The sequence below is a fragment of the Salmo salar genome, chromosome ssa09 (assembly GCF_905237065.1).
Source record: "Salmo salar chromosome ssa09, Ssal_v3.1, whole genome shotgun sequence".
NCBI lineage: Eukaryota > Metazoa > Chordata > Actinopteri > Salmoniformes > Salmonidae > Salmo > Salmo salar.
The window spans coordinates 47520443-47548260 of NC_059450.1; the positions used below are offsets into that span (position 1 = coordinate 47520443).

General features: G+C 58.0%; 1 protein-coding gene across 4 annotated transcripts in view; it reads left to right on the forward strand.

Annotated features, from left to right (window-relative positions):
* The window catches only part of zfyve26 (zinc finger, FYVE domain containing 26), a 143978-nt gene that overhangs the window by 60041 nt on the left and 56119 nt on the right, over window positions 1-27818 (forward strand). For all 4 annotated transcript variants that reach the window (XR_006771018.1, XM_045723749.1, XM_045723751.1 and 1 more), the window contains exon 21: window positions 20596-20820. Coding sequence is in view for 3 of the 4 variants with exons in the window: in XM_045723749.1 (XP_045579705.1) it covers window positions 20596-20820 (225 nt within the window). In the remaining variant the exon portion in view is untranslated. The remainder of the gene's footprint in view (window positions 1-20595; window positions 20821-27818) is intronic.

Genomic DNA, 27818 nt, shown 5'->3' on the forward strand with positions numbered 1-27818 from the left:
GAGAGACCGAGAGGCAGGAGAGCGAGCTCGAGAGAAGAGAGGAGAAGCGAGCGAGAGACGAAGGCAGGAAAGATGGGAAGAGAAAGAGAAGAAGTAGAAAAAGCAAAGTGATGTTAATTTTGGGAGAGAAGAAAAAGTTGTATGTGAGGTAGAGAGAGACGAGAGGAGGCAGGCAAAAGGAAGAGAGAGAGAGAGAGCCGGTAGATCAGAGCGAGCTTGTTTAGAGCAGAGAGAGACGAGGCAGAGAGAGAGAAGGGCAGGAGGAGAGAGAGGGAGCGAGAGGAGAGTAGAGGAGGAGAGAGCGAGCGAGAGACGCACCAGGCAGGAGGCAGAGAGCTTAGCGAGGCGAGACGACGAGGCAGGCAGAGAGCGAGCGAGCGAGATGCAGGCAGGCAGGCAGGCAGAGAGCCAGCGAGCGAGGAGACGACGAGGCAGGCAGAGAAGAGAAGAAAAAGAGAAATATTAGAAACTAGCAGGAGTGCAGAGCTGCGGAAGAAAGAGGAGGAGAGAGAGTAAGGAGGAGAGAGCGAAAGGAGAGAGAGGGAGAAGAATGAGCGAGAGAGAGACGAGGAGGAGAGTTAGGAGAGAGAGAGACGCAGGAAGAGAGAGAGCGAAGAGAAGCAAGGAGGAGAGAGCGAGAGAGAGAAAAGAAGAGATGAGAGAAAAGCAGGAGAGAGAGAGAGAGAGAGAGCCAGGAGGCAGGCAGGAGTTAGTCGAGAGAGATGAGAGACGCAGGCAGGCAGGGAGAACGAGAGAGAGACAGGAGAGACACACGAGGTAAGGAGGGGATGAGAGCGAGCGAGAGAGAGGAAGGCAGGGAGAGACGCAGGCAGAAGATTTAGTGCAAAGAGAGAGATCAGGCAGGCAGAGAGCGAGGAGAGAGAGACGAGAGAGCGAGCTTAGCGAGAGAGAGACGAGGCAGACAGCGAGCGAGAGAGAGACGCAGGCAGGAGAGGAGCGAGCGAGAGAGACGCAGGCAGGCAGAGAGCGAGCGAGCGAGGCGAGAGACGAGGCAGGCAGGCAGAGCGAACAGAGACGCAGCAGGCAGAGAGCGAGCTGAGAGATCGCAGGCAGGCAGTAGAGAGCTGCAGCGAGAGAGAGACGCAGGCAGGCAGGCAGAGAGTTTAGCGAGAGAGACTCCAGGCACAGGCAGTAAGCAGGAGAGCGAGCGAGCGAGAGACGGAGTGCAGGCAGGCAGGCAGAGCGAGCGAGAGAGACAGCAGGCAGGCAGAGAGCGAGAAATGAGCGAGAGACGCAGGCAGGCAGGCAGGCAGAGCGAGCGAGCGAGAGACGCAGGCAGCAGCGAGCCAGGCGAGAGACGCAGGCAGTACAGAGAGCGAGCGAGAGACGAGGCAGTACAGAGAGCTAGCGAGTGAGAGACGAGAGAGACAAGAGAGGAAGAGAGGAAAGAGAGGAGAGAATTAGCGAGAGAGAGACGAGGAGAGAGACTGAAGAAGAGACGAGGAGCAAAGAGGAGAGAGACGTAGAGAAAAAAAGCCGAGCTTGAATGCATGAGAGAGAGAGGAGAGGAGAGAGACGCAGGCAGCAAAGAGAGGAGAGAGAGACTCGAGAAGGAGGCAGAGAGGGAGGAAGAGAGACGCAGAGAGAAAGGAAAGCGAGCGAGAGAAATTCAGGCAGAGAGAGAGCGAGCGAGAAGAGAGGAAGAGTTTGAGGCAGCAGAGAGAAGGAGGAAGAGAGAATAGAGAGATTAGAGAACCAGGCAGGAGTTAGAGTAGTGAGAGAGAGATCTATAAGTAGCCAGAGAGAGAGTTTGAAAGAGAGACGCAGGAGTAGAGAGCGAGCGAGAGAGACGAGGCAGGCAGTAAGGAGAGCGCAGCGAGCGAGAGAGACACGCAGGCAGGCAGAGAGCTTAGGAAGGAGAGACAGGCAGGCAGGCAGAGAGCGAGCGAGAGAGAGATGAAGCAGGCAGGCAGAGCTTGAGGCAGAGAGACTCATGAGGCAGCACAGCAGAGCGAGCTTGAACAGAGAGACTACAAGAGGCAGGCAGGCAGAGAGTTAGCGAGAGACGCAGGCAGGCAGGCAGGCAGAGAGCCGAGAGCGAATGAGAGACTTGAGGCAAAGAGATGAAAAATGCATAACCAAGGAGAGAGTTTAGCACGTGACGCAGGCATAAGCAGGCAATGTTTGAAATGACGAGGCAGGCAGGCAGAGCCAGTTTGAGAGATCTGAGGCAGGCAGATAAGCAGAGCGAGAGACGAGAAGTTAGCGAGGAGTGTTGTGGAGCGACGAGAGAGACGCAGGTGGCAGGCAGGCAGAGAGCTTGAGGCGAGAGACGAGGCAGCGCAGAGGAGAGCTTAGGTGGTAGAGAGAGACTTCCAGAGGCAGGCAGGCAGGCAGGCAGAAAGATCTAGCGAGCGAGAGAGAGACGCAGGCAGAGAGCGAGCGAGAGAGACGCAGGCAGGCAGAAAGCCGGAGACGAGGCAGGCAGGCAGAGCGAGCGAGAGAGACGCAGGCAGGCAGGCAGAAGAGCCAGCCAGAGAGAACAGGCAGGCAGAGAGCTTAGGGAGGACCACCCAGGCAGCAGGCAGGCAGGGGGAACGAGAGACGCAAAGTGAGGAGCGAGAGACTTGAGGCGCAGGCAGGAGAGAGAGCGCGGTAAGCAAGGAGAGAGCGAGAGAGAGAGACGCAGGCAGGCAGAAGCGAAGGAGAGAGAGACGAGGCAGGCAGAGAGAAGAGAAGAGACGCAGGCAGAAAGGCGAGCGAAAAGAGAGAAGGAGGCGAAGAAAAGAGAGGCAGTAGAGTGGAAGAGAGGAGCGAAAGAGGGAGGAGAGAGGAGGGAGAGAGAGGAGGAGAGAGAGCGGTGAGAAGAGGAGGAGAGAGCGAGAGAGAGACGGTGGCAGGGCAGGCAGAGATGAGGAAGAGAGAGAGACAGAAAAAGCGAGAGAAGAATAAAAGATGGAGAGAGAGAGAGAGAGCGAGAGACGAGGAAAAGAGAGAGTGAGAGAGAGGAGACGAGGAGGACGAGCGAGAGAGAGACGAGGACGAGCGGAAGGAGGAGAGACGCGAAGGAGAGCGAGACGCAGGCAGGCAGAAGAGCGAGAGACGCAGGCAGAGAGCGAAAACACGCAGAGGCAGCAGAGAGCTTGAGCCTTGATCAAAGAGGCAGGCATATGCCCACTTATAAGGCAGAGCCTGTTTAATTATATGGAAGGATGTTTGTTTAATTATAAGGGCAAGCAAGACAGCGGTTTGCCGCCTGAGCCACCATAAGTGCTATATATTGTGCCCAGCCGACGCAGGCAGCAAGCAGAGACGGAAATGAACATCTATATGTTTCGTATATTTGAAACAGAGAGAGACCTATATATGTTATGGGCAGGCAGAGCTTGAAATGAGAGATCTATAAGTATGTTATAAGCAGAGAGCGAGCGAGAGGATCTATAGCAGGCAGGCAGAGCTTAAACAGAGAGGAGACGAGGCAGGCAGAGAGAGTTTAACAGCTGAGAGCGAGAGAGACGCAGGAGGCAGGCAGGCAGAGCGAGCGAGGAGAGACGAGGCAGGCAGGGGAGAGAGCTGAGCGAGAGAGACGAAGAAGAGCGAGCGAGAGACACGCAGGCAGGCAGAGAGCGAGGGCGAGAGACGAAGAAGGCAGGCAGGCAGAGAGAGAAGCGAGAGTGGAGAGACTTTAGGCAGGAGAGTAGTTTGAAATGAGAGCCAGCACGAGGAAGGCAGGCAGAGACATTGAAGAGAGACGAGGGACGCAGAAGGAGAGAGAGAAGAGGAAAAGATCAGGCAGGCAGGCAGAGATAGAGAGAGAGAAGAAGGCAGGCAGAGAGCGAGCGAGAGAGACGCAGGCAGGCAGAGAGAGCGAGCGAGAGAGAGACGAGGCAGGCAGAGAGCGGTTGAGAGAGAGAAGACAGAGAGATCAGCAGTGGAGGAGGAGAGAGGAAAAAGAACTAGAGCAGTGGAGAGATCGAGAGATTAGTGAGGAGAAGGCATACAAGTGAAGAGAGGAGGAAAGGAGAGATGATGAGAGAGAGACGCAGGCAGGCATACAGGAAGAGGAGCGGGGCGAGGCAGCAGAGCGAGCAGCGAGAGAAGAGTTAGGTAGAGCAGGCAGAGAGAGAGTGAGCGAAAGAGAGAGACGTAGAAGCAGGGAGGCAGAGAGGATGAGAGTCGCAGGCAGAGTTTAAATCCGAAAGCAGCGAGAGAGAGACGCAGGCAGGCAGGCAGGAGAGAGAGCGAGAGAGAGAAGAGAGAGATAGAGAGAAGGAGACGTTTGTTAAGGAGGTGGGAGAGAGAGCGGGGAAAAGAGAAAAATGTAGCAGAGAGAGATCTAGGCAGGCAGGCAGAGAGTGAGTGCGAGAGAGAGAGAGGAGAGAGAGAGAGACAAAAGCAAGAGAGAGAGAGAGGAGAAGAGAGCGAGAGAGCTAGAAGGAAAGGAGCGTTAAAGAGGAGGAGGCAGAGGAGAGAGATTAGGGAGAGAGAGAGTAGGGAGACTTAGAGAGAGAGAAAAGAGGAGTAAGGAGAAGAGGCAGGCAGGAGAGAGCGAGCGAGAGAGAGAGAGGCAGGGCACGGAGAGAGAGACGCAGGCAGGCAGAGGAGGGGAGAGGCAGAGAGCGAAGAGAGACTAGAGAGGCAGATGAGTGAGCTATATCACCAAGGCAGACAGGTGCGGTAGGCGTTAAGAGCTGTTTGTTTCCACCTATATGCTGCATATTTGTTTGTTATAGCTATATATGTTAAGATATGCCAGAGAGAGAACTCAGGAGGCAGGCAGAGAGCTTGAGGATGAGAGAGACGGAGGCAGGCAGGCAGAGACGAGAGAGAGAAGGAAGGCAGGCAGAGAGCGAGAGAGAGAGACGCAGGCAGGCAGGCAGAGCGAGCGAGAGAGAGACGAGGAGGAGAGAGAAGGAGAGAGGAAGGCAGGCAGAAGAGCGAGAGAGAGAAAAAAGACAAAGAGAGGGGAGACGAGGAGGAGACGCAGGCAGGCAGAGAGGAGACGAGAAGGCAAGGAGAGAGCGAGCGAGGGAGACGAGGCAGGCAGGCAGGAGAGCGAGAGAGAGAGACGCAGGCAGGCAGGAGAGAGCGAGAGAGAGACAGCAGAGAGAGAGTAGGAGAGAGAGACAGGAGGCAGAGAGGAGCAGTAAGAAAGAGAGAGCGTGGAGAGAAGTGGAGAGAGCGAGCGAGAGAGGAGGCAGAGAGCGAGCGAGAGACGAGGCAGGCAGGAGAGAGCGAGGAGAGATAAGAGGAGGCAGAGAGCTAGCGAGAGAGACGCACGCAGGCAGGCAGCAGGCAGAGAGTTGAAAAGAGAGATGAGAGAGGCAGGCAGAGCAGCGAAAGAAGAGAGACGACGTAGGCAGTACATAAGAGAGGAGAGAGACGCAGGCAGGCAGGCAGAGAGAGCAGGAGAGGTGAGAGAGGAGGCAGGAGAGTAAGAGAGGCAGGAAGAGAGAAGAAAGAGAGAGGGAAAGATTAGGAAAGGAGAGACCAAAGGCAGAGAGGGAGAGAGAGACGAGGTAGTGGCAGAGAGCGAGAGAGACGAGGAGGAGAGAAAGAAAGTAGGGAGAACGGAGGCAGGAGAGCAACGAGAAGAAGTAGAGAGTGACGAAGAAGAAAGAGAAGATGATAAAAAAGAGAAAAGGAGATAGAAAGAAAAATTTGTTTGTTTAAAGAGATAGGAAAAAGAGCGAAGGTATGAAGAAAGAGAGGAGAGAGCGAGCGAGTGAGAGAGAGAAGGAGGAGAAGTGAAAGGAGAGACGAGGCAGGCAGGCAGGAAGAGAGCGAGAGAGAGACGAAAGACAGGCAGAGCGAGCGAGAGAGAATATTGTTAGAGGAAAAAGGAAACAGGAGAAATATTGAGAGTGAGAGGAGAAATAGACAGCTAAGACTGAGAGGAAGGGGAGAGCTGAAATGAGTCAGAGAGAGAAGAGAGAGAGAGAGAAGGCAGGCAGAGGGGCGAGAGATTGAAAGAAGGAGAGGAGGAGGAAGAGAAAGAGAGAGAGACAAGAGGCAGAGCGAGGCAGAGAGAGAGAGGAGAAGGCAGGCAGGCAGAGAGCGAAAGCGAGAGAGAGACGCAGGCAGGCAGAAAAGTATTTGGAGCCGAGAGAGAGAGAGAGGAGGAGAGAAGAGCGAGAGAGAGACGAGGCAGGAGAGACGAGAGAGACGCAGCAGAGGCAGAGCGAGAGATGAGGCACAGAGCAGAGATGAGGGAGAGCACTTGCAGAGAGCTTAGCGAGCGAGAGAGAGACGCAGGAGCAGAAGAGCGAGAGAGAGACGCAGGCAGGCAGGCAGGCGAGCGACGAGAGAGAGACCAGAGGAGGCAGCGAAGAGAGTGAGCGAGAGAGAGGTTAGCAGAGCAGTTGGAGAGAGAGTAGGAAGAGAAGCGAACGTTTGAGAGAACGAGGAGAAAAGAGAGAGAAAGGCAGGCAGGCAGAGAGCGAGAGAGAGCGAGGCAGGCAGGCAGAGAGAGGTTGTGAGAGAGACGCAGGAATGTTCGGGGAGAGAGCCAATGAAAGGGAAAAGGAAAAAATGACGAGGCAGGAGAGAGCGAATGAGAGAGGAAATAGAAAGGAGAGAGGAGAGAGAGAAGTGTAGAGAGATTGAGAATCAAAAAAGTGTTGAGATGGAAAAAAAGGTGTAGAGAGCATGAAATGAGAGATGAGAGGGAGCGTGAGTTCAGGCGAGAAGAGTTAGAGGAACAAATTGCAGAGAGGAGGCAGGAAGAGAGGAGAGAGCGAATGAGAGAGAGACGCAGGCAGGCAGAGAAGGAAAAAAAATAGAGAGAGAGGAGGAGGAGAGATTTAAGAGATCTATAGTACATACCTGCCCACCATGCTGCTATGGTTGTTGACCATGCTAAGGGTTGCATATCCGCTCAACCTGTCCACATGGTTGTTTAATTCGGCTACGCCATGATGGCCTGTTTGACCCATGCCGCTTCATATCTGTTCAACTACGCTACGTCAAGATATCTGCATCGCCCACCGTTATCTGCCTGTCTAACCAATGCTACGCTATCGCCGCCTGTTCAACCACGCGCTGCGCTGGCATATTGTTGTTACCATAAGCAGTCAGAGATTTAGCAGAGAGAGACGTGAGGCAGGGGCAGGCAGGCAGAGAGTTAGGCGAGAGACGCAGGCAGGCAAGTAGATGAGCGCAGACTTGGTGCAGGCAGGCAGAGAGCCAGCGAGAGAGAGAGAGACGAGGCAGGCAGAGAGAGCTGAGCTGAGCTGAAAGGAGACGAGCGAGAGACGCAGGTGCAGGCAGGCAGGAGAGGAAATGTTTGAGTTTGTTATATCAGAAAGTTGAAGGAGGACAGAGAGAGCGAGAGAGAGGAGGAGAAGGAGATTGAGGAGAGAGAGAGACGCAGGCAGGCAGGCAGAGCAGTTAGGAGAGAGAGAGAAAGGATTTGTTGGAAAAGAGAGAGAGAGAGGCAGGAGAGCAGAGAGAGACGAGGCAGGAAGAAATGATGAGAGAGAATGAGAGGTATGAGGAGAGAAGAGAGATGGAGAGAGAGAGACTTTGTGCTATGTTAAGCAGCAAGATATTTGTTTATGGTACTATGCTATGTTAAGTGCTATGCTACATATTTGAGCGTGAGACGAGGAAGGCATAGTTTGTGCCAGAGAGACCCATGAGGTTAAGTAAGTGTAAGATATTTAAATGCAGAGGAGATCTAGAGAGGCAGAGCAGTGTTGGTGTTAAGAGTGGTTTGCGAAATGAGAGATCTTATAGCAGCAAGGTATATTTTAACCAATTCATAAGGCGTTGCGCTGGGCGCGCATATTCTGCCCACCATGGCTGGCGCAAGCATATATTGCGCCAGGCAGAATTCATGCTGCGGCGCATATTCAGACCTATACTGCGTTTATATAACTGCTGCGCTGCGCGATATGAGCCATATATACACCCATGCGCACAGCTTGAGCCGAGATCTATGCTATGCAAGTGACGAGACCTGCAAGCAGGCAGAGTGAGCCCAGAGACCATGCTGCCGCGCCGTTATTATTCGTTCATACATCCATGCTGCTGCATGCCGCTGGGACACCTGCCTCTGCCCAAGCATATCACCATGCTAAGATATGCCATGCCACATACTATTCGTTCGTTCAGCAACTTTTGACGCTTCCGCGCATTATTTGTTCAACCAGCAGTGCGCTGGGCGTCGCTATTATTTGCTCAAACCGAGGCCATGCTGTTATATCGTTTGCGCATCTATGCTGCTACCTGCTCAGCTCAACTATGTTATAAGCGCATATTCTGCCCAGCCCCACCTTGTTGCAGTATTGAGTTTATGTTTACAGATTGGAAAAAGAAAAGATATTTAGCGAGAGACGCATACAGAGCTGAGCGAGAGACTATATGGTGTTATGCTATGTTAAAAGGTATATTAGCCACACCCAAGGCAGGCGTGAGCCAGCAGAGAGACTATATATACAGAGAGCCCAGCTTAAATGAGAGATCTGAGTGTTGTTACAGAGCCGAAATGCAGAGAGATCTATATAAGGCAGAGCCCAGCCAGAAAACATCATAAGAAAGCAGATATTTGAATGCAGAGACCACTCCAGGCAGGCAAGCAGGCAGGCAGAGCCAGCGAGAGACTTATGGGCAAGCAGAGCCTATTGCAGCCGAAAGAGATCTATATAAAGGCGAGAGTGTTAAAGACAGATATATGATCCAAAGCAGAATGTTTATCAACATAGTCAGCCTGCATAACTACAATATTCACAGATCAAAGCATCTATTTATGAGACAAAGATGAATGCTTGACAGACTGCATACATATTTGTCTGTCACGAGGACTGTTGAGAAAGCTCCAACAATGAGAGACTACATGCAAGATATCTATATGACTTATATGTCGTTAAGAACCATTTGACCTGTTAAGATATTTGTTTGTTTATGATCTATATATAAGGCGTTAAGATATTTCATCGAAAATGATGATGATCATACGTTGCGCGATATTGAAACGCGTTCACAACCAACGTTGTGTTACAGACCGGCGGCCATCCAAAGCGCCGCCAACCACAGATAATGCGCGTTATTCACCACACGACCGCATATTCGCTGCTCGGCAGACTGCTTGCGCGTTATTGTTGTGTTAATAGACCAGCGCTGCATATTCATACACCACGCATGGTATGTTGTCTGTTCACCAACATATTGTTCACCCAGAACGGTGCCCATATTGTCGACCGATGCCATGCCGTTATTTCACCACCGCGATGTTATGCTGAAGATATTTGCCCGTTCACCATGCCGGGCGCTGTGGGTGATGAGCCTGTTTGCCCAACGCGTTACAGATATTTGCTCATAACCCACCGCGCCATCGTTGTATGATACACCGACGCGTACGTTTCACCGCACCGCGCGCCAGCAAGACATCATATATCATGCCATGAACAGACATCTGTTACATTTGTCCCAGTCCACTGGCTGGCGCAAGATATCACTTGCAGCTTGTTGGACCATGCTGTGCTGGCGCAAGATGCCTGCCTGCCCAATCCATGCGGCGCGCATACCCAGCCATATACACCATGCGCATGCAGCCTGCATATATGACCATGCGCGGCGTTGCGCCAGCCTAAGACCATGGGCAAGGTATAGCGAGCCGAAGAGAGAGACTATATGGCAAGTGGAAGAGGAGCCACACAGAGACGCAGGCAGGCAGTGGGCAGAGAGCTGAAAGCAGCGAGAGACGCAGGCAGGCAGAGAGCGAGAGACGAGGCAGGAGAGCCGAGCCGACGCAGGCAGGCAGAGACGAACACCAGCAGCACAGAGTTTACCACATAGTCAGAGAGCGAGCGACGCAGGGCAGGCAGAGGAGCGAATGACGCAGGCAGGCAGAGTGATTAACGTTGATGCTAGCGCTGGTGGATAATTGCCGTTCACCCGCGCCGCGCCGTTATTATTGTTGCCCACCCGCGCTGTCGCATATTCACCAACCCATCCATAGCGCGCCACATATTCGTTCACCCATCCAGGAGGCAAGGATATAGCAGGCTTAGGAGCAGGTATTATTTGTAATAAAAGAAGAGAGGAGAGGAAGGGAGAGAGAGAGGAGGAGAGAGAGAGAGCGAGAGACTATGAGGAGAGGATAGAGCGAGGAGAGAGCAGGCAGGCAGGAGGCAGAGATGCGAGCGAGAGACGCAGGCAGGCGAGAGCGAGCGAGAGACGAGGCAGGCAGGCAGAGAGCGAGCGAGAGATCGGAGGCAGGCAGGCAGAGAGAGAGCGGAGAGAGAGAGACGCAGAGGAGGAGAGAGATAGGGAGACAGACGCAGGAAGGAGGAGGAGGAGCTGAGCGAGCGAGAGAGAGACGAGGCAGGCAGAGAGTAGGAGAGAGAGAGACGAGGCAGGCAGGCAGAGAGCGAAGGAGAGAGAGAGCAGGCAGGCGAGAAGAAGAAAGAGAAAAGAGGCGAGAGAGAAGTTAGGCAGGAGGAGGAGAGAGAGGAGAGAGAGAGAGAAGCAGAGAGAGCGAAGAGAGAGACCGAGGCAGGCAGAGAAAAGAGAGATTGATAGAGCAGGAGGTGTGAAAGAGAGAGAGACGCGAGGCAGGCAGAGAGGATGTTTACACAGGCAGGAAGAGTTGAAGCAGGCAGGTAGAGAGCGAGTGTAGAGAGAGACGGAGGCAAGCAGGCAGAGAGCAGCGAGAGAGAGATGCAGAAAGCGAGCGAGAGAGAGACATAGCAGGCAGGCAGAGAACGAGAGAGAGACGACAGGCAGAATAGCGAGCGAGAGAGACGCAGGCAGGCAGGCAGAATGGAAAGAGAGAGAGAGACGCAGGCAGGCAGGCGAGAGCGAGCGAGAGACGAGGCAGGCAGGCAGAGAGCTTAGCGAGAGAGAGAGAGAAGGCAGGCAGGCAGAGAAGAGAACACAGGAGAGCAGAAGCGAGAAAAAGGAGGAAGGAGCAGAGCACGACGAAGGCGAAAGGAGAGAGAGCAGGAAGAGAGAAGCCGAGAGAGAGATCAGAGAGGAGCGAGAGAGACGAGGAGGCAGGCACGAGAGAGCGAAAGGAGAGAGAGACGAGGAGACAGTTGAGCAGAGAAGACAGGCAGGCAGAAGAGGAGGAGAGAAGGCAAGGAGAGCGAAAGAGAAAGGAGAAGGGAAGGAATAGAGCAGAACAGAGAGAGAGTGAGCGGAGAGAGAGACGAGGCAGAGCAGAGAGGAGCGACGCAGGCAGGCAGGCAGAGAGCGAGCGAGCGAGAGACGCAGGCAGAGAGCGAGCACGACGAGGCAAGCAGGCAGAGGCAGAGAGTGAGCGAGAGAGAACGAGGCAGAGAGGGGAGCGAGCGAGAGACGTAGGCAGGCACGAGAGCGAAACAGAGAGAGAGACGAGAGGCAGGCAGGCAGGCAGAGACGAGGAGAGAGAGACAAGCAGGCAGGAGAGAGGAGTGAAGCGAGAGAGATGAGCAGGCAGGCAGAGAGCGAGCGAGAGAGAGAGAGACAGGCAGAGAGCGAGACGCAGGCAGGCAGAAAGCAGAGGAGGCAGAGCGAGAAGCAGGCAAGAAAGTAAAGAGGCAGAGCGCGCGAGCTGCCAGACAGAGAGCGAGCGAACAGGCAGGAGAAGCAGGCAGAGAGAGCCGAGAGACGAGGCAAGCAGAGAGTTTGAGCCAGAGACGCAGGCAGGCAGGCAGGCAGGCAGAGAGCGAGCGAGAGACGTAGGCAGGCAGGCAGAGAGCGAGCGAGAGAGAGAGAGAGCGTGACGCAGGCAGGAGAGAGCGAGCGAGCGAGAGAGAGGCAGGCAGGCAGGAGAGCGAAACGAGAGACGCAGGCAGCAGGCAGGCAGAGAGCGAGCGAGAGACAGCAGGCAGGAAGAGCTTAGGTGAGAGAGAGGCAGGCAGGCAGGCAGGCAGAGCGAGACGAGAGACGAGGCAGGCAGGCAGAGAGCGAGCGAGAGAGAGAGCAGGCAGGCAGGCAGAGAGCAAGCGAGAGATAGACGCATGAGCAGGCAGGCAGAGAGCGAGCGAGAGAGACGCAGGCAGGCAGGCAGGCAGAGAGCGAGCGAGAGAGAGACAGCAGGCAGCGAGAGCGAGCGAGCGGAGACTAGCAGGAGGCAGAAGAGAGCGAGCGAGAGAGAGACGAGAGGAGAGCAGGCAGGCAGAGAGTTAGCGAGGCAGAGAGAGAGACGCAGGCAGGCAGAGAGCGAGCGACGCAGGCAGGCAGGAGGCAGAGAAGCGACGAGGAGGCAGAGAGCGAGCGAGAGAGAGACGAGCAAGGCAGAGAGCGAGCGAGAGAGATGCAGGAGCAGGCAGAGTGCGAGCGAGAGAGAGACTCAAGGAAGGCAAGAAGAGCTGAGGATGCAGGCGCAGGCAGGCAGAGCGAGCGAGAGAGAGACGATCAAGAGCGAGAGGAGAGAGACATAGGCAGGCAGAGAGAGCGCGAAAACGAGAGAGAGACCGAGGCAGAGAGCGGAGCAGCTGAGAGACAATAGGCAGAGGCCGTGCGGAACTGGCTGAGCAGGCAGAGGACAGCGAGAGAGACAGAGCAGGCAGGCAGGCAGGCAGAGAGCGAGCGGAGTGAGAGACGAGACGCAGGCAGAGAGGAAGCGAGAGAGACGAGGCAGGCAGGCAAGAGCGAGAGAAGTAGCAGGCAGAGAGCGAGCGAGAGAGAGACGCAGGCAGATAGCTGAGCGAGAGAGAGACGCAGGAGGCAGGCAGCGAGCGGAGAGAGACGGAGGCAGGCAGGCAGAGCAGCGGAGCGAGAGACGCAGGCAGGCAGAGAGCGAGCGAGAGAGAGACAGGCAGGTTAAGCGAGAGAGCGACACAGGAGAGCAAGGCAGAGAGCGAAAGAGAGAGAACACAGAGGCAGAGAGCCAGTCGCGAGCAGAGCAGGCAGAGAGCTGAGGACGAGCGAGAGAGAGGCAGAGAGCGAGCGAGAGACGAGCAAGCAGCAGGCAGAGAGTGAGCGGAGAGAGACGCATGAGGCAGGCAGAGAGGGAGCGAGCGAGAGACGTGGCAGGCAGAGAGCGAGCGAGAGAGAGACGCAGGCAGGCAGGACGCAGGCAGGCAGAGATCGAGCGAGAGAGAGACGAGGCAGGCAGGCAGGCAGAGAGAGGAGCGAGCGAGAGAGAGACGAGGCAGGCAGAGAGCGAGCGAGAGAGAGACCAGACAGGCAGAGAGCGAGCAGGAGAGACGCAGGCAGGCAGGCAGAGAGCGAAGCGAGAGAGAGACGAGGCAGGAGAGAGCAGCGAGAGAGAGAAAAGGCAGGCAGAGAGAGCGAGCGAGAGAGCAAGGAGAGGCAGGCAGAGAGAGCAGCGAGAGACGCAGGCAGAGAGCTGAGCGAGAGACGAGGCAGGCAGAGAGCGAGCGAGCGAGAGACGCAGGCAGGCAGGCAGAGAGCGAGCGACGCAGGCAGGCCAAGAGCCCAGCGAACGAGAGACGAGGCAGGCAGAGAGGAGAGAGAGACTCAGGCAGGCAGGCAGAGAGCGAGCGAGAGAGAGACGCAGGCAGGCAGGAAGAGAGAGCGAGTGAGAGACGAGCAGGAAGGCAGGCAGAGAGCGAACGAGAGAGAGACGCAGGCAGGCAGGAGGAGAGCGAGCGAGAGAGAGACAAGCAGGCAGGAGAGAGCGAGCGAGAGAGACGCAGGCAGGCGGCAGAGAGCGAGCGAGCGAGAGAGAGAAGACGAGGCAGGCAGAGAGTTAGCGAGAGACGCAGGCAGGAGGCAGGCAGAGAGCTGAGAGAGAGAGACAGACGCAGGCAGGCAGGCAGGCAGCGAGCGAGAGAGAGACGCAGGCAGGCAGGCAGAGAACGAGCGAGAGAGAGACGCAGGCAGGCAGGAGCAGGAGAGCGAGCGAGCGAGAGACGCAGGCAGGCAAGAAGAGCGAGCGAGAGAGACGCAGGCAGGCAGGCAGAGAGCGAGCGAGAGAGAGACGAAGCAGGCAGGCAGAGAGCGAGAAGAGAGAGAGGCAGGCAGAGCAAAGGCAGAAGAGAGCAGCGAGAGAGAGATGCAGGCAGGCAGCGAGAGAGCGCAGGCGGAGAGAGAGATGAGAGAGGACGGACAGCAGAGAGCGTGCGAGAGAGAGAAAGGCAGGCAGAGGCGAGCGAGAGAGAGACGCAGAGCAGGCAGGCAGAGAGCTGAGCGAGAGAGAGACGCAGGCAGGCAGGCAGAGAGCGAAGAGAGCGAGAGACGGCAGGCAGGCAGAGAGCGAGCGAGAGAGAGAGCGAGCAGGCAGGCAGGCAGAGAGCGAAGGAGAGAGAGAGCAGGCAGGCAGAGAGCGAGAGAGGAGGCAGGCAGGCAGGCAGAGAGCGAGCGAGCAGAGAGAGAGACGAGCGAGGAGAGAAGGCAGGAGAGAGACGAGAGAGAGAGAGGGCGAAGCAGGCAAGCAGAGAGCGAGAGGAGAGATCGCAGGCAGGCAGGAGCAGAGAGCGACCGAGCCAGCGAGATGCAGGCAGGAGGCAAGGCGAAGCGAGAGAGAGACCAGCAGAGAGCCCGGCGAGAGAGACACAGGCAGGCAGAGTGAGCGAGAGAGACGAGGCAGGCAGAGCGAAGCGAGACACGAGAAACAGAGAGGCGAGAGACAGGCAGAGCAGGCAGAGAGCGAGCGAGAGAGACGCAGGCAGGCAGGCAGGCAGAGAGCGAGCGAGTGAGAGACGCAGGCAGGCAGAGAGCGAGCGAGAGAGAGACGGCAGGCAGGCAGAGAGCGAGCGAGAGAGACGCAGGCAGGCAGGCAGAGAGAGCGAGCGAGAGAGACGAGGCAGATAGCAAGGGAGAGAGACGCAGGCAGGCAGGCAGCGAAGCGAGAGAGAGACGCAGGCAGGCAGGCAGAGAAGCGAGCGAGAGGAGAGCAGGCAGGCAGGCAGAGAGCGAGCGAGAGAGAGACGCAGGCAGGCAGGCAGAGAGCGAGCGAGCGAGAGACACAGGTAGAGCAGGCAGGCAGAGAGCGAGCGAGAGAGAGACGCAGGCAGGCAGAGAGCGAGCGACGCAGGCAGGCAGGCAGAGAGCGAGCGAGCGAGAGACGCAGGCAGAGAGCGAGCGAGAGACGCAGGCAAGCAGGCAGAGAGTGAGCGAGAGAGAGACGCATGCAGGCAGGCAGAGAGGGAGCGAGCGAGAGACGCAGGCAGGCAGAGAGCGAGCGAGAGAGAGACGCAGGCAGGCAGGCAGGCAGGCAGAGATCGAGCGAGAGAGAGACGCAGGCAGGCAGGCAGAGAGGGAGCGAGCGAGAGAGAGACGCAGGCAGGCAGAGAGCGAGCGAGAGAGAGACGCAGACAGGCAGAGAGCCGAGCGAGCGAGAGACGCAGGCAGGCAGGCAGAGAGCAGCGGCGAGAGAGAGACTCAAAGCAGGCAGGCAGAGAGCGAGCGAGAGAGAGACTGTAGGCAGGCAGGCAGAGCGAGCGAGAAAGAGGAAGCAGAGAGAGACGCAGGCAGGCAGGCAGAGAGCGAGCGAGAGAGAGAAACAGGCAGGCAGAGAGCGAGCGAGAGACGCAGGCAGGCAGGCAGGCAGAGAGCGAGCGCGAGACGCAGGCAGAGAGCGAGCGAGAGACGCAGGCAGGCAGAGAGCGAGCGAGCGAGAGACGCAGGCAGGCAGAGAGCGAGCGACGCAGGCAGGCAGAGAGCGAGCGAGGAGAGCAGGCAGGCAGAGAGCGAGAGAGAGACTCAGGCAGGCAGGCAGAGAGCGAGCGAGAGAGAGACGCAGGCAGGCAGGCAGAGAGCGAGCGAGAGACGCAGGCAGGAAGGCAGGCAGAGAGCGAGCGAGAGAGAGACGCAGGCAGGCAGGCAGAGAGCGAGCGAGAGAGAGACGCAAGCAGGCAGGCAGAGAGCGAGCGAGAGAGACGAGGCAGGCAGGCAGAGAAGCGAGGAGAGAGAGACGCAGGCAGGCAGGCAGAGAGTTAGCGAGAGAGACGCAGGCAGGCAGGCAGGCAGAGAGCGAGCGAGAGAGAGACGCAGGCAGGCAGGCAGGCAGAGCGAGAGAGAGACTAGACAGGCAGGCAGAGAGCGAGCGAGAGAGAGACGCAGGCAGGCAGAGAGCGAGCGAGCAGAGACGCAGGCAGGCAGGCAGAGAGCGAGCGAGCGAGAGACGCAGGCAGGCAGGCAGAGAGCGAGGAGAGAGACGCAGGCAGGCAGGCAAGAGCGAGCGAGAGAGAGACGCAGGCAGGCAGGCAGAGAGCGAGCGAGAGAGAGACGCAGAGCAGGCAACAGCGAGAGAGACGCAGAGCAGGCAAAGCAGCAAGAAGAGGTGAGACGCAGGCAGGCAGAAGCCAGCGAGAGAGAGACGCAGGCAGAGAGCGAGCGAGAGAGAGACGAGGCAGGCAGGCAGAGAGCGAGCGAGAGAGAGACGCAGGCAGGCAGGCAAGAGAGCGAGCGAGAGACGCGAGACGAGGCAGGCAGAGAGCGAGCGAGAGAGAGACGCAGGCAGGCAGGCGGCAGAGAGCGAGCGAGAGAGACGGGCAGGCAGGCAGGCAGGCAGAGAGCGAGCGAGTGAGAGACGAGGCAGGCAGAGAAGCGAGCAGAGAGAGACGCAGGCAGGCAGGACGAGAGCAGAGCAGAGAGCTGGCGAAGAGCGAGCAGGAGAGCAGGCAGGCAGGCAGAGAGGAGCGGAGAGAGAGACAGCAGGCGAGAGAGAGAGCGAGAGAGAGACACAGGCAGGCAGGCAGAGAGCGAGCGAGAGAGAGACGAGGCAGGCAGAGAGCAAGCGAGCGAGAGACGAGGCAGGAGAGCAGAAAGCAGGAGCGAAGAGGAGGCAGGCAGGCAGAGAGCGAGCAGAGAGAGAACGCAGGCAGGCAGGCAGGCAGAGAGCGAGCGAGTGAGAGACGCAGGCAGGCAGAGAGCGAAAGCGAGAGAGACGCAGGCAGGCAGGCAGAGAGCGAGCGAGACAGAGCAGGCAGAAGCGAGCGAGAGAGCAGGCAGATAGCGAGCGAGAGAGACGCAGGCAGGCAGGCGCGAGCGAGAGAGAGCGCAGGCGGCAGGAGAGAGCGAGCGAGAGACGCAGAGCAGGCGAGAGCGCGAGAGAGAGCACAGGCAGGCAGGCAGAAAGCGCGCAGCAGGACACAGGCAGAGCAGGCAGGCAGAGACATGCGAGAGACCGCAGGCAGGCAGAGAGCGACGCACAAACGAGGCAGGCAGAGAGCGAGCGACGACGCAGGCAGAGCGAAGCGAGAGAGACGCAGCAGGCAGGCAGGCAGAGAGCGAGCGAGAGAGAGACGCAGGCAGGCAGGCAGGCAGGCAGAGAGCGAGCGAGTGAGAGACGCAGGCAGGCAGAGAGCGAGCGAGAGAGAGACGCAGGCAGGCAGGCAGAGAGCGAGCGAGAGAGACGAGGCAGGCAGGCAGAGAGCGAGCGAGAGAGAGACGCAGGCAGATAGCGAGCGAGAGAGAGACGGCAGGCAGGCAGCGAGCGAGAGAGAGACGCAGGCAGGCAGGCAGAGAGCGAGCGAGAGACGCAGGCAGGCAGGCAGAGAGCGAGCGAGAGAGAGACGCAGGCAGGCAGGCAGAGAGCGAGCGAGCGAGAGAGAGTAGAGCAGGCAGGCAGAGAGCGAGCGAGAGAGAGCAGCAGGCAGAGAGCGAGCGACGCAGGCAGGCGAGGCAGAGAGCGAAGCGAGAGAGACGAGCAGGCAGAGAGCGAGCGAGAGACGCAGGCAGGCAGGCAGGCAGAGAGTGAGCGAGAGAGAGACGCAGGCAGGCAGGCAGAGAGGGAGCGAGCGAGAGACGCAGGCAGGCAGAGAGCGAGCGAGAGAGAGACGCAGGCAGGCAGGCAGGCAGAGAGCGAGCGAGAGAGAGACGCAGGCAGGCAGGCAGAGAGCGAGCGAGCGAGAGAGAGACGCAGGCAGGCAGAGAGCGAGCGAGAGAGAGACGCAGGCAGGCAGAGAGCGAGCGAGAGAGACGCAGGCAGGCAGGCAGAGAGCGAGCGAGAGAGACGCAGGCAGGCAGGCAGAGAGCGAGCGAGAGAGAGAAACAGGCAGGCAGAGAGCGAGCGAGAGAGACGAGGCAGGCAGGCAGGCGAGAGCGAAGCAGAGAGCGCAGGCAGGCAGGCAGAGAGGAGAGCAAGAGACGCAGGCAGGCAGAGAGCGAGCGAGCGAGAGACGCAGGCAGGCAGGCAGAGAGCGAGCAGCGACGCAGGCAGGCAGAGAGCGAGCGAGCGAGAGACGCAGGCAGGCAGAGAGCGAGAGAGAGACTCAGGCAGGCAGGCAGAGAGCGAGCGAGAGAGAGACGCAGGCAGGCAGGCAGAGAGCGAGCGAGAGACGAGGAAGGCAGGCAGAGAGCGAGCGAGAGAGAGACGCAGGCAGGCAGGCAGAGAGCGAGCGAGAGAGAGACGCAAGCAGGCAGGCAGAGAGCGAGCGAGAGAGAGACGCAGGCAGGCAGGCAGAGAGCGAGCGAGAGAGAGACGCAGGCAGGCAGGCAGAGAGTTAGCGAGAGACGCAGGCAGGCAGGCAGGCAGAGAGCGAGCGAGAGAGAGACGCACGCAGGCAGGCAGGCAGCGAGCGAGAGAGAGACGCAGTCAGGCAGGCAGAGAACGAGCGAGAGAGAGACGCAGGCAGGCAGGCAGAGAGCGAGCGAGCGAGAGACGCAGGCAGGCAGGCAGAGAGCGAGCGAGCGAGAGACGCAGGCAGGCAGGCAGAGAGCGAGCGAGAGAGAGACGCAGGCAGGCAGCGAGCGAGAGAGAGACGCAGGCAGGCAGGCAGAGAGCGAGCGAGCGAGATGCAGGCAGGCAGGCAGAGAGCGAGCGAGAGAGAGACGCAGGCAGAGAGCGAGCGAGAGAGAGACGCAGGCAGGCAGGCAGAGAGCGAGCGAGAGAGAGACGCAGGCAGGCAGGCAGAGAGCGAGCGAGAGAGAGACGCAGGCAGGCAGAGAGCGAGCGAGCGAGAGACGCAGGCAGGCAGGCAGAGCGAGCGAGAGAGAGACGCAGGCAGGCAGGCAGGCAGGCAGAGAGCGAGCGAGTGAGAGACGCAGGCAGGCAGAGAGCGAGCGAGAGAGAGACGCAGGCAGGCAGGCAGAGAGCGAGCGAGAGAGACGCAGGCAGGCAGGCAGAGAGCGAGCGAGAGAGAGACGCAGGCAGGCAGGCAGAGAGCGAGCGAGAGAGAGACGCAGGCAGGCAGGCAGAGAGCGAGCGAGAGAGAGACGCAGGCAGGCAGGCAGAGAGCGAGCGAGAGACGCAGGCAGGCAGAGAAGCGAGAGACGCAGGCAGGCAGAGAGCGAGCGAGAGAGAGACGCAGGCAGGCAGGCAGAGAGCGAGCGAGCGAGAGACACAGGTAGAGCAGGCAGGCAGAGAGCGAGCGAGAGAGAGACGCAGGCAGGCAGAGAGCGAGCGACGCAGAGCAGCGAGGCAGGCAGGCAGAGAGCGAGCGAGCCGAGAGACGCAGGCAGGCAGGCAGAGAGTGAGCGAGAGAGAGACGAGCAGGCAGGCAGAGAGGAGCGAGAGACGCAGGCAGGCAGAGCAGCGAGCGAGAGAGAGAGGCAGGCAGGCAGGCAGAGAGCGAGCGAGACGCAGGCAGAGAGCGAGCGGCGAGAGACGCAGGCAGGCAGGCAGAGAGCGAGCGAGCGAGAGACGCAGGCAGGCAGGCAGAGAGCGAGCGAGCGAGAGACGCAGGCAGGCAGGCAGAGAGCGAGCGAGCGAGAGACGCAGGCAGGCAGGCAGAGAGACGCGAAGCAGACGCAGGCAGAGAGCGAGCGAGCGAGAGACGCAAGCAGGCAGGCAGAGAGCGAGCGAGAGAGAGACGCAGCAGGCAGAGAGCGAGCAGCGAGAGACGCAGGCAGGCAGAGAGCGCGAGCGAGAGACGAGGCAGGCAGACAGACAGAGCGAGCGAGAGAGAGACGCAGGCAGAGCGGCGAGAGAGAGACGCATGGCAGGCAGGCAGAGAGCGAGCGAGAGAGACGCAGGCAGGCAGAGAGCGAGCGAGCGAGAGACGCAGGCAGGCAGGCAGGCAGGCAGAGAGCGAGCGAGAGAGAGAGAGACGCAGGCAGGCAGGCAGGCAGGCAGAGAGCGAGCGAGTGAGAGACGCAGGCAGAGAGCGAGCGAGAGAGAGACGCAGGCAGGCAGGCAGAGAGCGAGCGAGAGACGCAGGCAGGCAGGCAGGCAGGGAGGCAGAGAGCGAGCGAGCGAGAGACGCAGGCAGGCAGGCAGACAGAGAGCGAGCGAGAGAGAAGGTTCAAGACAAGGTAGCATTTTAGGCTTCCATAGCCGCTGGCAAAACAACAGAAACTGGATCGGCATCATGATTGGGGACAGACAGGAGTCATCAGGCCAGGTACTCCTCAGTCATATATTATAGGGAGCATACTTAAGTTCACACAGGAGAAGGAGAATTTCACCAAATAGGATAGACAGTCCCTAGCCCCCCCGCGCATAGATGCTGGGGGGTGTCGGGGAACACTGTGGCCCTGTCTGACGATACCCCCGGACAGGGCCAACAAGGCAGGATATAACCCCACCCAATTTACCAAAGCACAGGTCCAGTTGCTGTGACCAACAGCAATAAGGCATCAGTAATAGTGGTGGAAATGTGATTTACCATTCACAGAAACTACAATAACTGTGTTTTCTCTCTCTCTCTCTGTGTCTCTCTCTCTCTGTGTCTCTCTCTCTGTGTCTCTCTCTCTCTGTGTCTCTCTCTGTGTCTCTCTCTCTCTGTGTCTCTCTCTCTCTGTCTCTCTCTCTCTCTCTCTCTGTGTCTCTCTCTCTCTCTCTGTGTGTATATGTAGATACTGGAGGTCTTGGGGCAGCCCTCTGTGGTAAACCACTGGTGGCTCTGCTCCTGGCTGGCCCTCAGGGGACACCTGCCCACGCTGTGGCTATGGAAGCCTTCCAGCAGGCCCTGGCCTCTCGGGACCTGGGCAGGGCTCTGAGCCTGCTGGAGCTGTATGGACAGGGCTGTGGCCAGGAGAAGGTGCTCCGAGACAGGCTACTAGCCTGGGCTGCTCTGGAGGGTGAGTACTGGGTTCATTACTCTGTGTGGAAGTTTCCCTAGGCTCAGCTTCCACTCTTTACCATTGTGGGGAAAATGCTGAAATGACATCAATGTCTGGTGAGGCAGAACCATAGTGTGTCCCAAATGGCACCCTATTCCCTATATAGTATACTCATTTTGACCAGCACCTATAGGGCTCTGTTATTTTACCAGGTAAGTTGACTGAGAACACATTCTCATTTACATTCCCTACTTTAGACCCTATTCCCTATATAGTGCACTCCTTTAGGTATATTGACTGAGAACACATTCTCAGCAACAACCTGGAGAATAGCTACAGGGGAGAGGAGGGGGATGAACAAGCCAATTGGAAGCTGGGGATGATTAGGTGGCCATGATGGTATGAAAGCCAGATTGGGAGCCGGAGTTAACACCCCTATTGTTAAGATAAGTGCCATGAGATCTTTAGTGACCACAGAGAGTCAGGACACCCATTTAACGTCCCATCCGAAAGACGGCAGCCTACACAGGGCAATGTCCCCAATCACTGCCCTGGGGCATTGGGATATTTTTTTAGACCAGAGGAAAGACTGCCTCCTACTGGCCCTCCAACACCACATCCAGCAGCATCTGGTCTCCCATCCAGGGACCAACGAGGACCAACCCTGCTTAGCTTCAGAAGCAAGCCAGCAGTGGTATGCAGGGTAGTATATGCAGTGCACTACTTTAGACCAGGGCCCATAGGGCTCTGTTATCTAGTGCACTACTTTAGACCAGGGCCCATAGTGCTCTGTTATCTAGTACACTACTTTAGACCAGGGCCCATAGGGCTTTGTTATCTAGTGCACTACTTTAGACCAGGGCCCATAGGGCTCTGTTATCTAGTACACTACTTTAGACCAGGGCCCATAGGGCTCTGTTATCTAGTACACTACTTTAGACCAGGGCCCATAGGGCTCTGTTATCTAGTACACTACTTTAGACCAGGGCCCATAGGGCTCTGTTATCTAGTGCACTACTTTAGACCAGGGCCCATAGGGCTCTGTTATGTACTGTAGTGCACTACTTTAGACCAGGGCCCATAGGGCTCTGTTAGGTTGCCATTCTGGATGTTACCATGGTTCTGCTTGAACAAAATCACACTGTTTATGTTGTGTCTGTTTGGGGATTTTTAGGTAGCCTAGTGGTTAGAGGGGGGGAGGCAGGTAGTCTAGTGGTTAGAGGGGGAAGGCAGGTAGCCTAGTGGTTAGAGGGGGGAGGCAGGTAGTCTAGTGGTTAGAGGGGGAAGGCAGGTAGTCTAGTGGTTAGAGGGGGGAGGCAGGTAGTCTAGTGGTTAGAGGGGGGAAGGCAGGTAGTCTAGTGGTTAGAGGGGGAAGGCAGGTAGTCTAGTGGTTAGAGGGGGGAGGCAGGTAGTCTAGTGGTTAGAGGGGAAGGCAGGTAGTCTAGTGGTTAGAGGGGGGAGGCAGGTAGTCTAGTGGTTAGAGGGGGAGGCAGGTAGTCTAGTGGTTAGAGGGGGGAGGCAGGTAGTCTAGTGGTTAGAGGGGGGAGGCAGGTAGTCTAGTGGTTAGAGGGGGGAGGCAGGTAGTCTAGTGGTTAGAGGGGGGAGGCAGGTAGTCTAGTGGTTAGAGGGGGGAGGCAGGTAGTCTAGTGGTTAGAGGGGGGGAGGCAGGTAGTCTAGTGGTTAGAGGGGGAGGCAGGTAGTCTAGTGGTTAGAGGGGGAGGCAGGTAGCCTAGTGGTTAGAGGGGGGAGGCAGGTAGTCTAGTGGTTAGAGGGGGAGGCAGGTAGTCTAGTGGTTAGAGGGGGAAGGCAGGTAGTCTAGTGGTTAGAGGGGGGAGGCAGGTAGCCTAGTGGTTAGAGGGGGAAGGCAGGTAGTCTAGTGGTTAGAGGGGGAGGCAGGTAGTCTAGTGGTTAGAGGGGGGAGGCAGGTAGTCTAGTGGTTAGAGGGGGGAAGGCAGGTAGTCTAGTGGTTAGAGGGGGAGGCAGGTTCTAGTGGTTAGAGGGGGGAGGCAGGTAGTCTAGTGGTTAGAGGGGAAGGCAGGTAGTCTAGTGGTTAGAGGGGGAGGCAGGTAGTCTAGTGGTTAGAGGGGGGAGGCAGGTAGCCTAGTGGTTAGAGGGGGGAGGCAGGTAGTCTAGTGGTTAGAGGGGGAAGGCAGGTAGTCTAGTGGTTAGAGGGGGGAGGCAGGTAGTCTAGTGGTTAGAGGGGGGAGGCAGGTAGTCTAGTGGTTAGAGGGGGGGAGGCAGGTAGTCTAGTGGTTAGAGGGGGGAGGCAGGTAGTCTAGTGGTTAGAGGGGGAGGCAGGTAGTCTAGTGGTTAGAGGGGGGAGGCAGGTAGCCTAGTGGTTAGAGGGGGGGAGGCAGGTAGTCTAGTGGTTAGAGGGGGAAGGCAGGTAGCCTAGTGGTTAGAGGGGGGGAGGCAGGTAGTCCTAGTGGTTAGAGGGGGGGAGGCAGGTAGTCTAGTGGTTAGAGGGGGAGGCAGGTAGCCTAGTGGTTAGAGGGGGGAGGCAGGTAGCCCAGTGGTTAGAGGGGGAGGCAGGTAGTCTAGTGGTTAGAGGGGGGAGGCAGGTAGTCTAGTGGTTAGAGGGGGGAGGCAGGTAGTCTAGTGGTTAGAGGGGGGGGAGGCAGGTAGCCTAGTGGTTAGAGGGGGGAGGCAGGTAGCCTAGTGGTTAGAGGGGAGGCAGGTAGCCTAGTGGTTAGAGGGGGAGGCAGGTAGCCTAGTGGTTAGAGGGGGGGAGGCAGGTAGTCTAGTGGTTAGAGGGGGAGGCAGGTAGCCTAGTGGTTAGAGGGGGAGGCAGGTAGTCTAGTGGTTAGAGGGGGGAGGCAGGTAGTCTAGTGGTTAGAGGGGGAGGCAGGTAGTCTAGTGGTTAGAGGGGGGAGGCAGGTAGTCTAGTGGTTAGAGGGGAGGCAGGTAGTCTAGTGGTTAGAGGGGGAGGCAGGTAGCCTAGTGGTTAGAGGGGGAAGGCAGGTAGTCTAGTGGTTAGAGGGGGGGAAGGCAGGTAGTCTAGTGGTTAGAGGGGGGAAGGCAGGTAGCCTAGTGGTTAGAGGGGGAGGCAGGTAGCCTAGTGGTTAGAGGGGGAGGCAGGTAGTCTAGTGGTTAGAGGGGGGAGGCAGGTAGTCTAGTGGTTAGAGGGGGAAGGCAGGTAGTCTAGTGGTTAGAGGGGGAGGCAGGTAGCCTAGTGGTTAGAGGGGGGAAGGCAGGTAGTCTAGTGGTTAGAGGGGGAAGGCAGGTAGTCTAGTGGTTAGAGGGGAAGGCAGGTAGTCTAGTGGTTAGAGGGGGGAGGCAGGTAGCCTAGTGGTTAGAGGGGGAAGGCAGGTAGCCTAGTGGTTAGAGGGGGGAAGGCAGGTAGTCTAGTGGTTAGAGGGGGGAGGCAGGTAGTCTAGTGGTTAGAGGGGGGAGGCAGGTAGCCTAGTGGTTAGAGGGGGGAGGCAGGTAGTCTAGTGGTTAGAGGGGGAAGGCAGGTAGCCTAGTGGTTAGAGGGGGGAAGGCAGGTAGTCTAGTGGTTAGAGGGGGGGGAGGCAGGTAGTCTAGTGGTTAGAGGGGGGAGGCAGGTAGTCTAGTGGTTAGAGGGGGGAGGCAGGTAGTCTAGTGGTTAGAGGGGGAAGGCAGGTAGTCTAGTGGTTAGAGGGGGGAAGGCAGGTAGTCTAGTGGTTAGAGGGGGGAGGCAGGTAGTCTAGTGGTTAGAGGGGGGGAGGCAGGTAGTCTAGTGGTTAGAGGGGGGAGGCAGGTAGTCTAGTGGTTAGAGGGGGGAGGCAGGTAGCCTAGTGGTTAGAGGGGAGGCAGGTAGCCTAGTGGTTAGAGGGGGGAGGCAGGTAGCCTAGTGGTTAGAGGGGGGAGGCAGGTAGCCTAGTGGTTAGAGGGGGAAGGCAGGTAGCCTAGTGGTTAGAGGGGGGAGGCAGGTAGTCTAGTGGTTAGAGGGGGGAAGGCAGGTAGTCTAGTGGTTAGAGGGGGGGAGGCAGGTAGCCTAGTGGTTAGAGGGGGGAGGCAGGTAGTCTAGTGGTTAGAGGGGGAGGCAGGTAGTCTAGTGGTTAGAGGGGGGAGGCAGGTAGTCTAGTGGTTAGAGGGGGAAGGCAGGTAGCCTAGTGGTTAGAGGGGGAGGCAGGTAGTCTAGTGGTTAGAGGGGGAAGGCAGGTAGTCTAGTGGTTAGAGGGGGGAGGCAGGTAGCCTAGTGGTTAGAGGGGGAAGGCAGGTAGTCTAGTGGTTAGAGGGGGGGAGGCAGGTAGCCTAGTGGTTAGAGGGGGGAGGCAGGTAGTCTAGTGGTTAGAGGGGGAAGGCAGGTAGCCTAGTGGTTAGAGGGGGAAGGCAGGTAGTCTAGTGGTTAGAGGGGGAAGGCAGGTAGTCTAGTGGTTAGAGGGGGAGGCAGGTAGTCTAGTGGTTAGAGGGGGAAGGCAGGTAGTCTAGTGGTTAGAGGGGGGAGGCAGGTAGTCTAGTGGTTAGAGGGGGAAGGCAGGTAGTCTAGTGGTTAGAGGGGGGGAGGCAGGTAGTCTAGTGGTTAGAGGGGGAGGCAGGTAGTCTAGTGGTTAGAGGGGGGGAGGCAGGTAGCCTAGTGGTTAGAGGGGGGGAGGCAGGTAGTCTAGTGGTTAGAGGGGGGAGGCAGGTAGTCTAGTGGTTAGAGGGGGGGAGGCAGGTAGCCTAGTGGTTAGAGGGGGGAGGCAGGTAGTCTAGTGGTTAGAGGGGGGAAGGCAGGTAGTCTAGTGGTTAGAGGGGGAAGGCAGGTAGTCTAGTGGTTAGAGGGGGGAGGCAGGTAGTCTAGTGGTTAGAGGGGGGGAGGCAGGTAGTCTAGTGGTTAGAGGGGGAAGGCAGGTAGTCTAGTGGTTAGAGGGGGGAGGCAGGTAGTCTAGTGGTTAGAGGGGGGAAGGCAGGTAGTCTAGTGGTTAGAGGGGGAGGCAGGTAGTCTAGTGGTTAGAGGGGGGAAGGCAGGTAGTCTAGTGGTTAGAGGGGGAGGCAGGTAGTCTAGTGGTTAGAGGGGGGAAGGCAGGTAGTCTAGTGGTTAGAGGGGGGGAAGGCAGGTAGTCTAGTGGTTAGAGGGGGGAAGGCAGGTAGTCTAGTGGTTAGAGGGGGAAGGCAGGTAGTCTAGTGGTTAGAGGGGGGAGGCAGGTAGTCTAGTGGTTAGAGGGGGGGGAAGGCAGGTAGTCTAGTGGTTAGAGGGGGGGAGGCAGGTAGCCTAGTGGTTAGAGGGGGGAAGGCAGGTAGCCTAGTGGTTAGAGGGGGAGGCAGGTAGCCTAGTGGTTAGAGGGGGGAGGCAGGTAGTCTAGTGGTTAGAGGGGGGGAGGCAGGTAGTCTAGTGGTTAGAGGGGGGAGGCAGGTAGTCTAGTGGTTAGAGGGGGGGAGGCAGGTAGTCTAGTGGTTAGAGGGGGAGGCAGGTAGTCTAGTGGTTAGAGGGGGGGAGGCAGGTAGCCTAGTGGTTAGAGGGGGAAGGCAGGTAGTCTAGTGGTTAGAGGGGGGGAGGCAGGTAGTCTAGTGGTTAGAGGGGGAAGGCAGGTAGTCTAGTGGTTAGAGGGGGAGGCAGGTAGTCTAGTGGTTAGAGGGGGAGGCAGGTAGTCTAGTGGTTAGAGGGGGAAGGCAGGTAGTCTAGTGGTTAGAGGGGGGAGGCAGGTAGTCTAGTGGTTAGAGGGGGGAAGGCAGGTAGTCTAGTGGTTAGAGGGGGAAGGCAGGTAGTCTAGTGGTTAGAGGGGGGAGGCAGGTAGTCTAGTGGTTAGAGGGGGGAGGCAGGTAGTCTAGTGGTTAGAGGGGGAAGGCAGGTAGTCTAGTGGTTAGAGGGGGGGAGGCAGGTAGTCTAGTGGTTAGAGGGGGAAGGCAGGTAGTCTAGTGGTTAGAGGGGGGGAAGGCAGGTAGCCTAGTGGTTAGAGGGGGGAAGGCAGGTAGTCTAGTGGTTAGAGGGGGGAAGGCAGGTAGTCTAGTGGTTAGAGGGGGGAGGCAGGTAGTCTAGTGGTTAGAGGGGGGAGGCAGGTAGCCTAGTGGTTAGAGGGGGAGGCAGGTAGTCTAGTGGTTAGAGGGGGGAGGCAGGTAGTCTAGTGGTTAGAGGGGGGAAGGCAGGTAGTCTAGTGGTTAGAGGGGGGGAGGCAGGTAGTCCAGTGGTTAGAGGGGGAAGGCAGGTAGTCTAGTGGTTAGAGGGGGAGGCAGGTAGTCTAGTGGTTAGAGGGGGGAGGCAGGTAGTCTAGTGGTTAGAGGGGGGAGGCAGGTAGCCTAGTGGTTAGAGGGGGGAGGCAGGTAGTCTAGTGGTTAGAGGGGGAAGGCAGGTAGTCTAGTGGTTAGAGGGGAGGCAGGTAGTCTAGTGGTTAGAGGGGGGAGGCAGGTAGCCTAGTGGTTAGAGGGGGGAAGGCAGGTAGTCTAGTGGTTAGAGGGGGGAGGCAGGTAGCCTAGTGGTTAGAGGGGGGAGGCAGGTAGTCTAGTGGTTAGAGGGGGGAGGCAGGTAGTCTAGTGGTTAGAGGGGGGAGGCAGGTAGTCTAGTGGTTAGAGGGGGGAGGCAGGTAGTCTAGTGGTTAGAGGGGGAAGGCAGGTAGTCTAGTGGTTAGAGGGGGGAGGCAGGTAGCCTAGTGGTTAGAGGGGGGGAGGCAGGTAGTCTAGTGGTTAGAGGGGGGAGGCAGGTAGTCTAGTGGTTAGAGGGGGGAGGCAGGTAGTCTAGTGGTTAGAGGGGGAGGCAGGTAGTCTAGTGGTTAGAGGGGGGGAAGGCAGGTAGTCTAGTGGTTAGAGGGGGGAGGCAGGTAGCCTAGTGGTTAGAGGGGGGAGGCAGGTAGTCTAGTGGTTAGAGGGGGGGAGGCAGGTAGTCTAGTGGTTAGAGGGGGGGAGGCAGGTAGCCTAGTGGTTAGAGGGGGGAAGGCAGGTAGTCTAGTGGTTAGAGGGGGGAGGCAGGTAGTCTAGTGGTTAGAGGGGGAAGGCAGGTAGTCTAGTGGTTAGAGGGGGGAAGGCAGGTAGTCTAGTGGTTGGGGGGGAAGGCAGGTAGTCTAGTGGTTAGAGGGGGGAGGCAGGTAGTCTAGTGGTTAGAGGGGAGGCAGGTAGTCTAGTGGTTAGAGGGGGGAGGC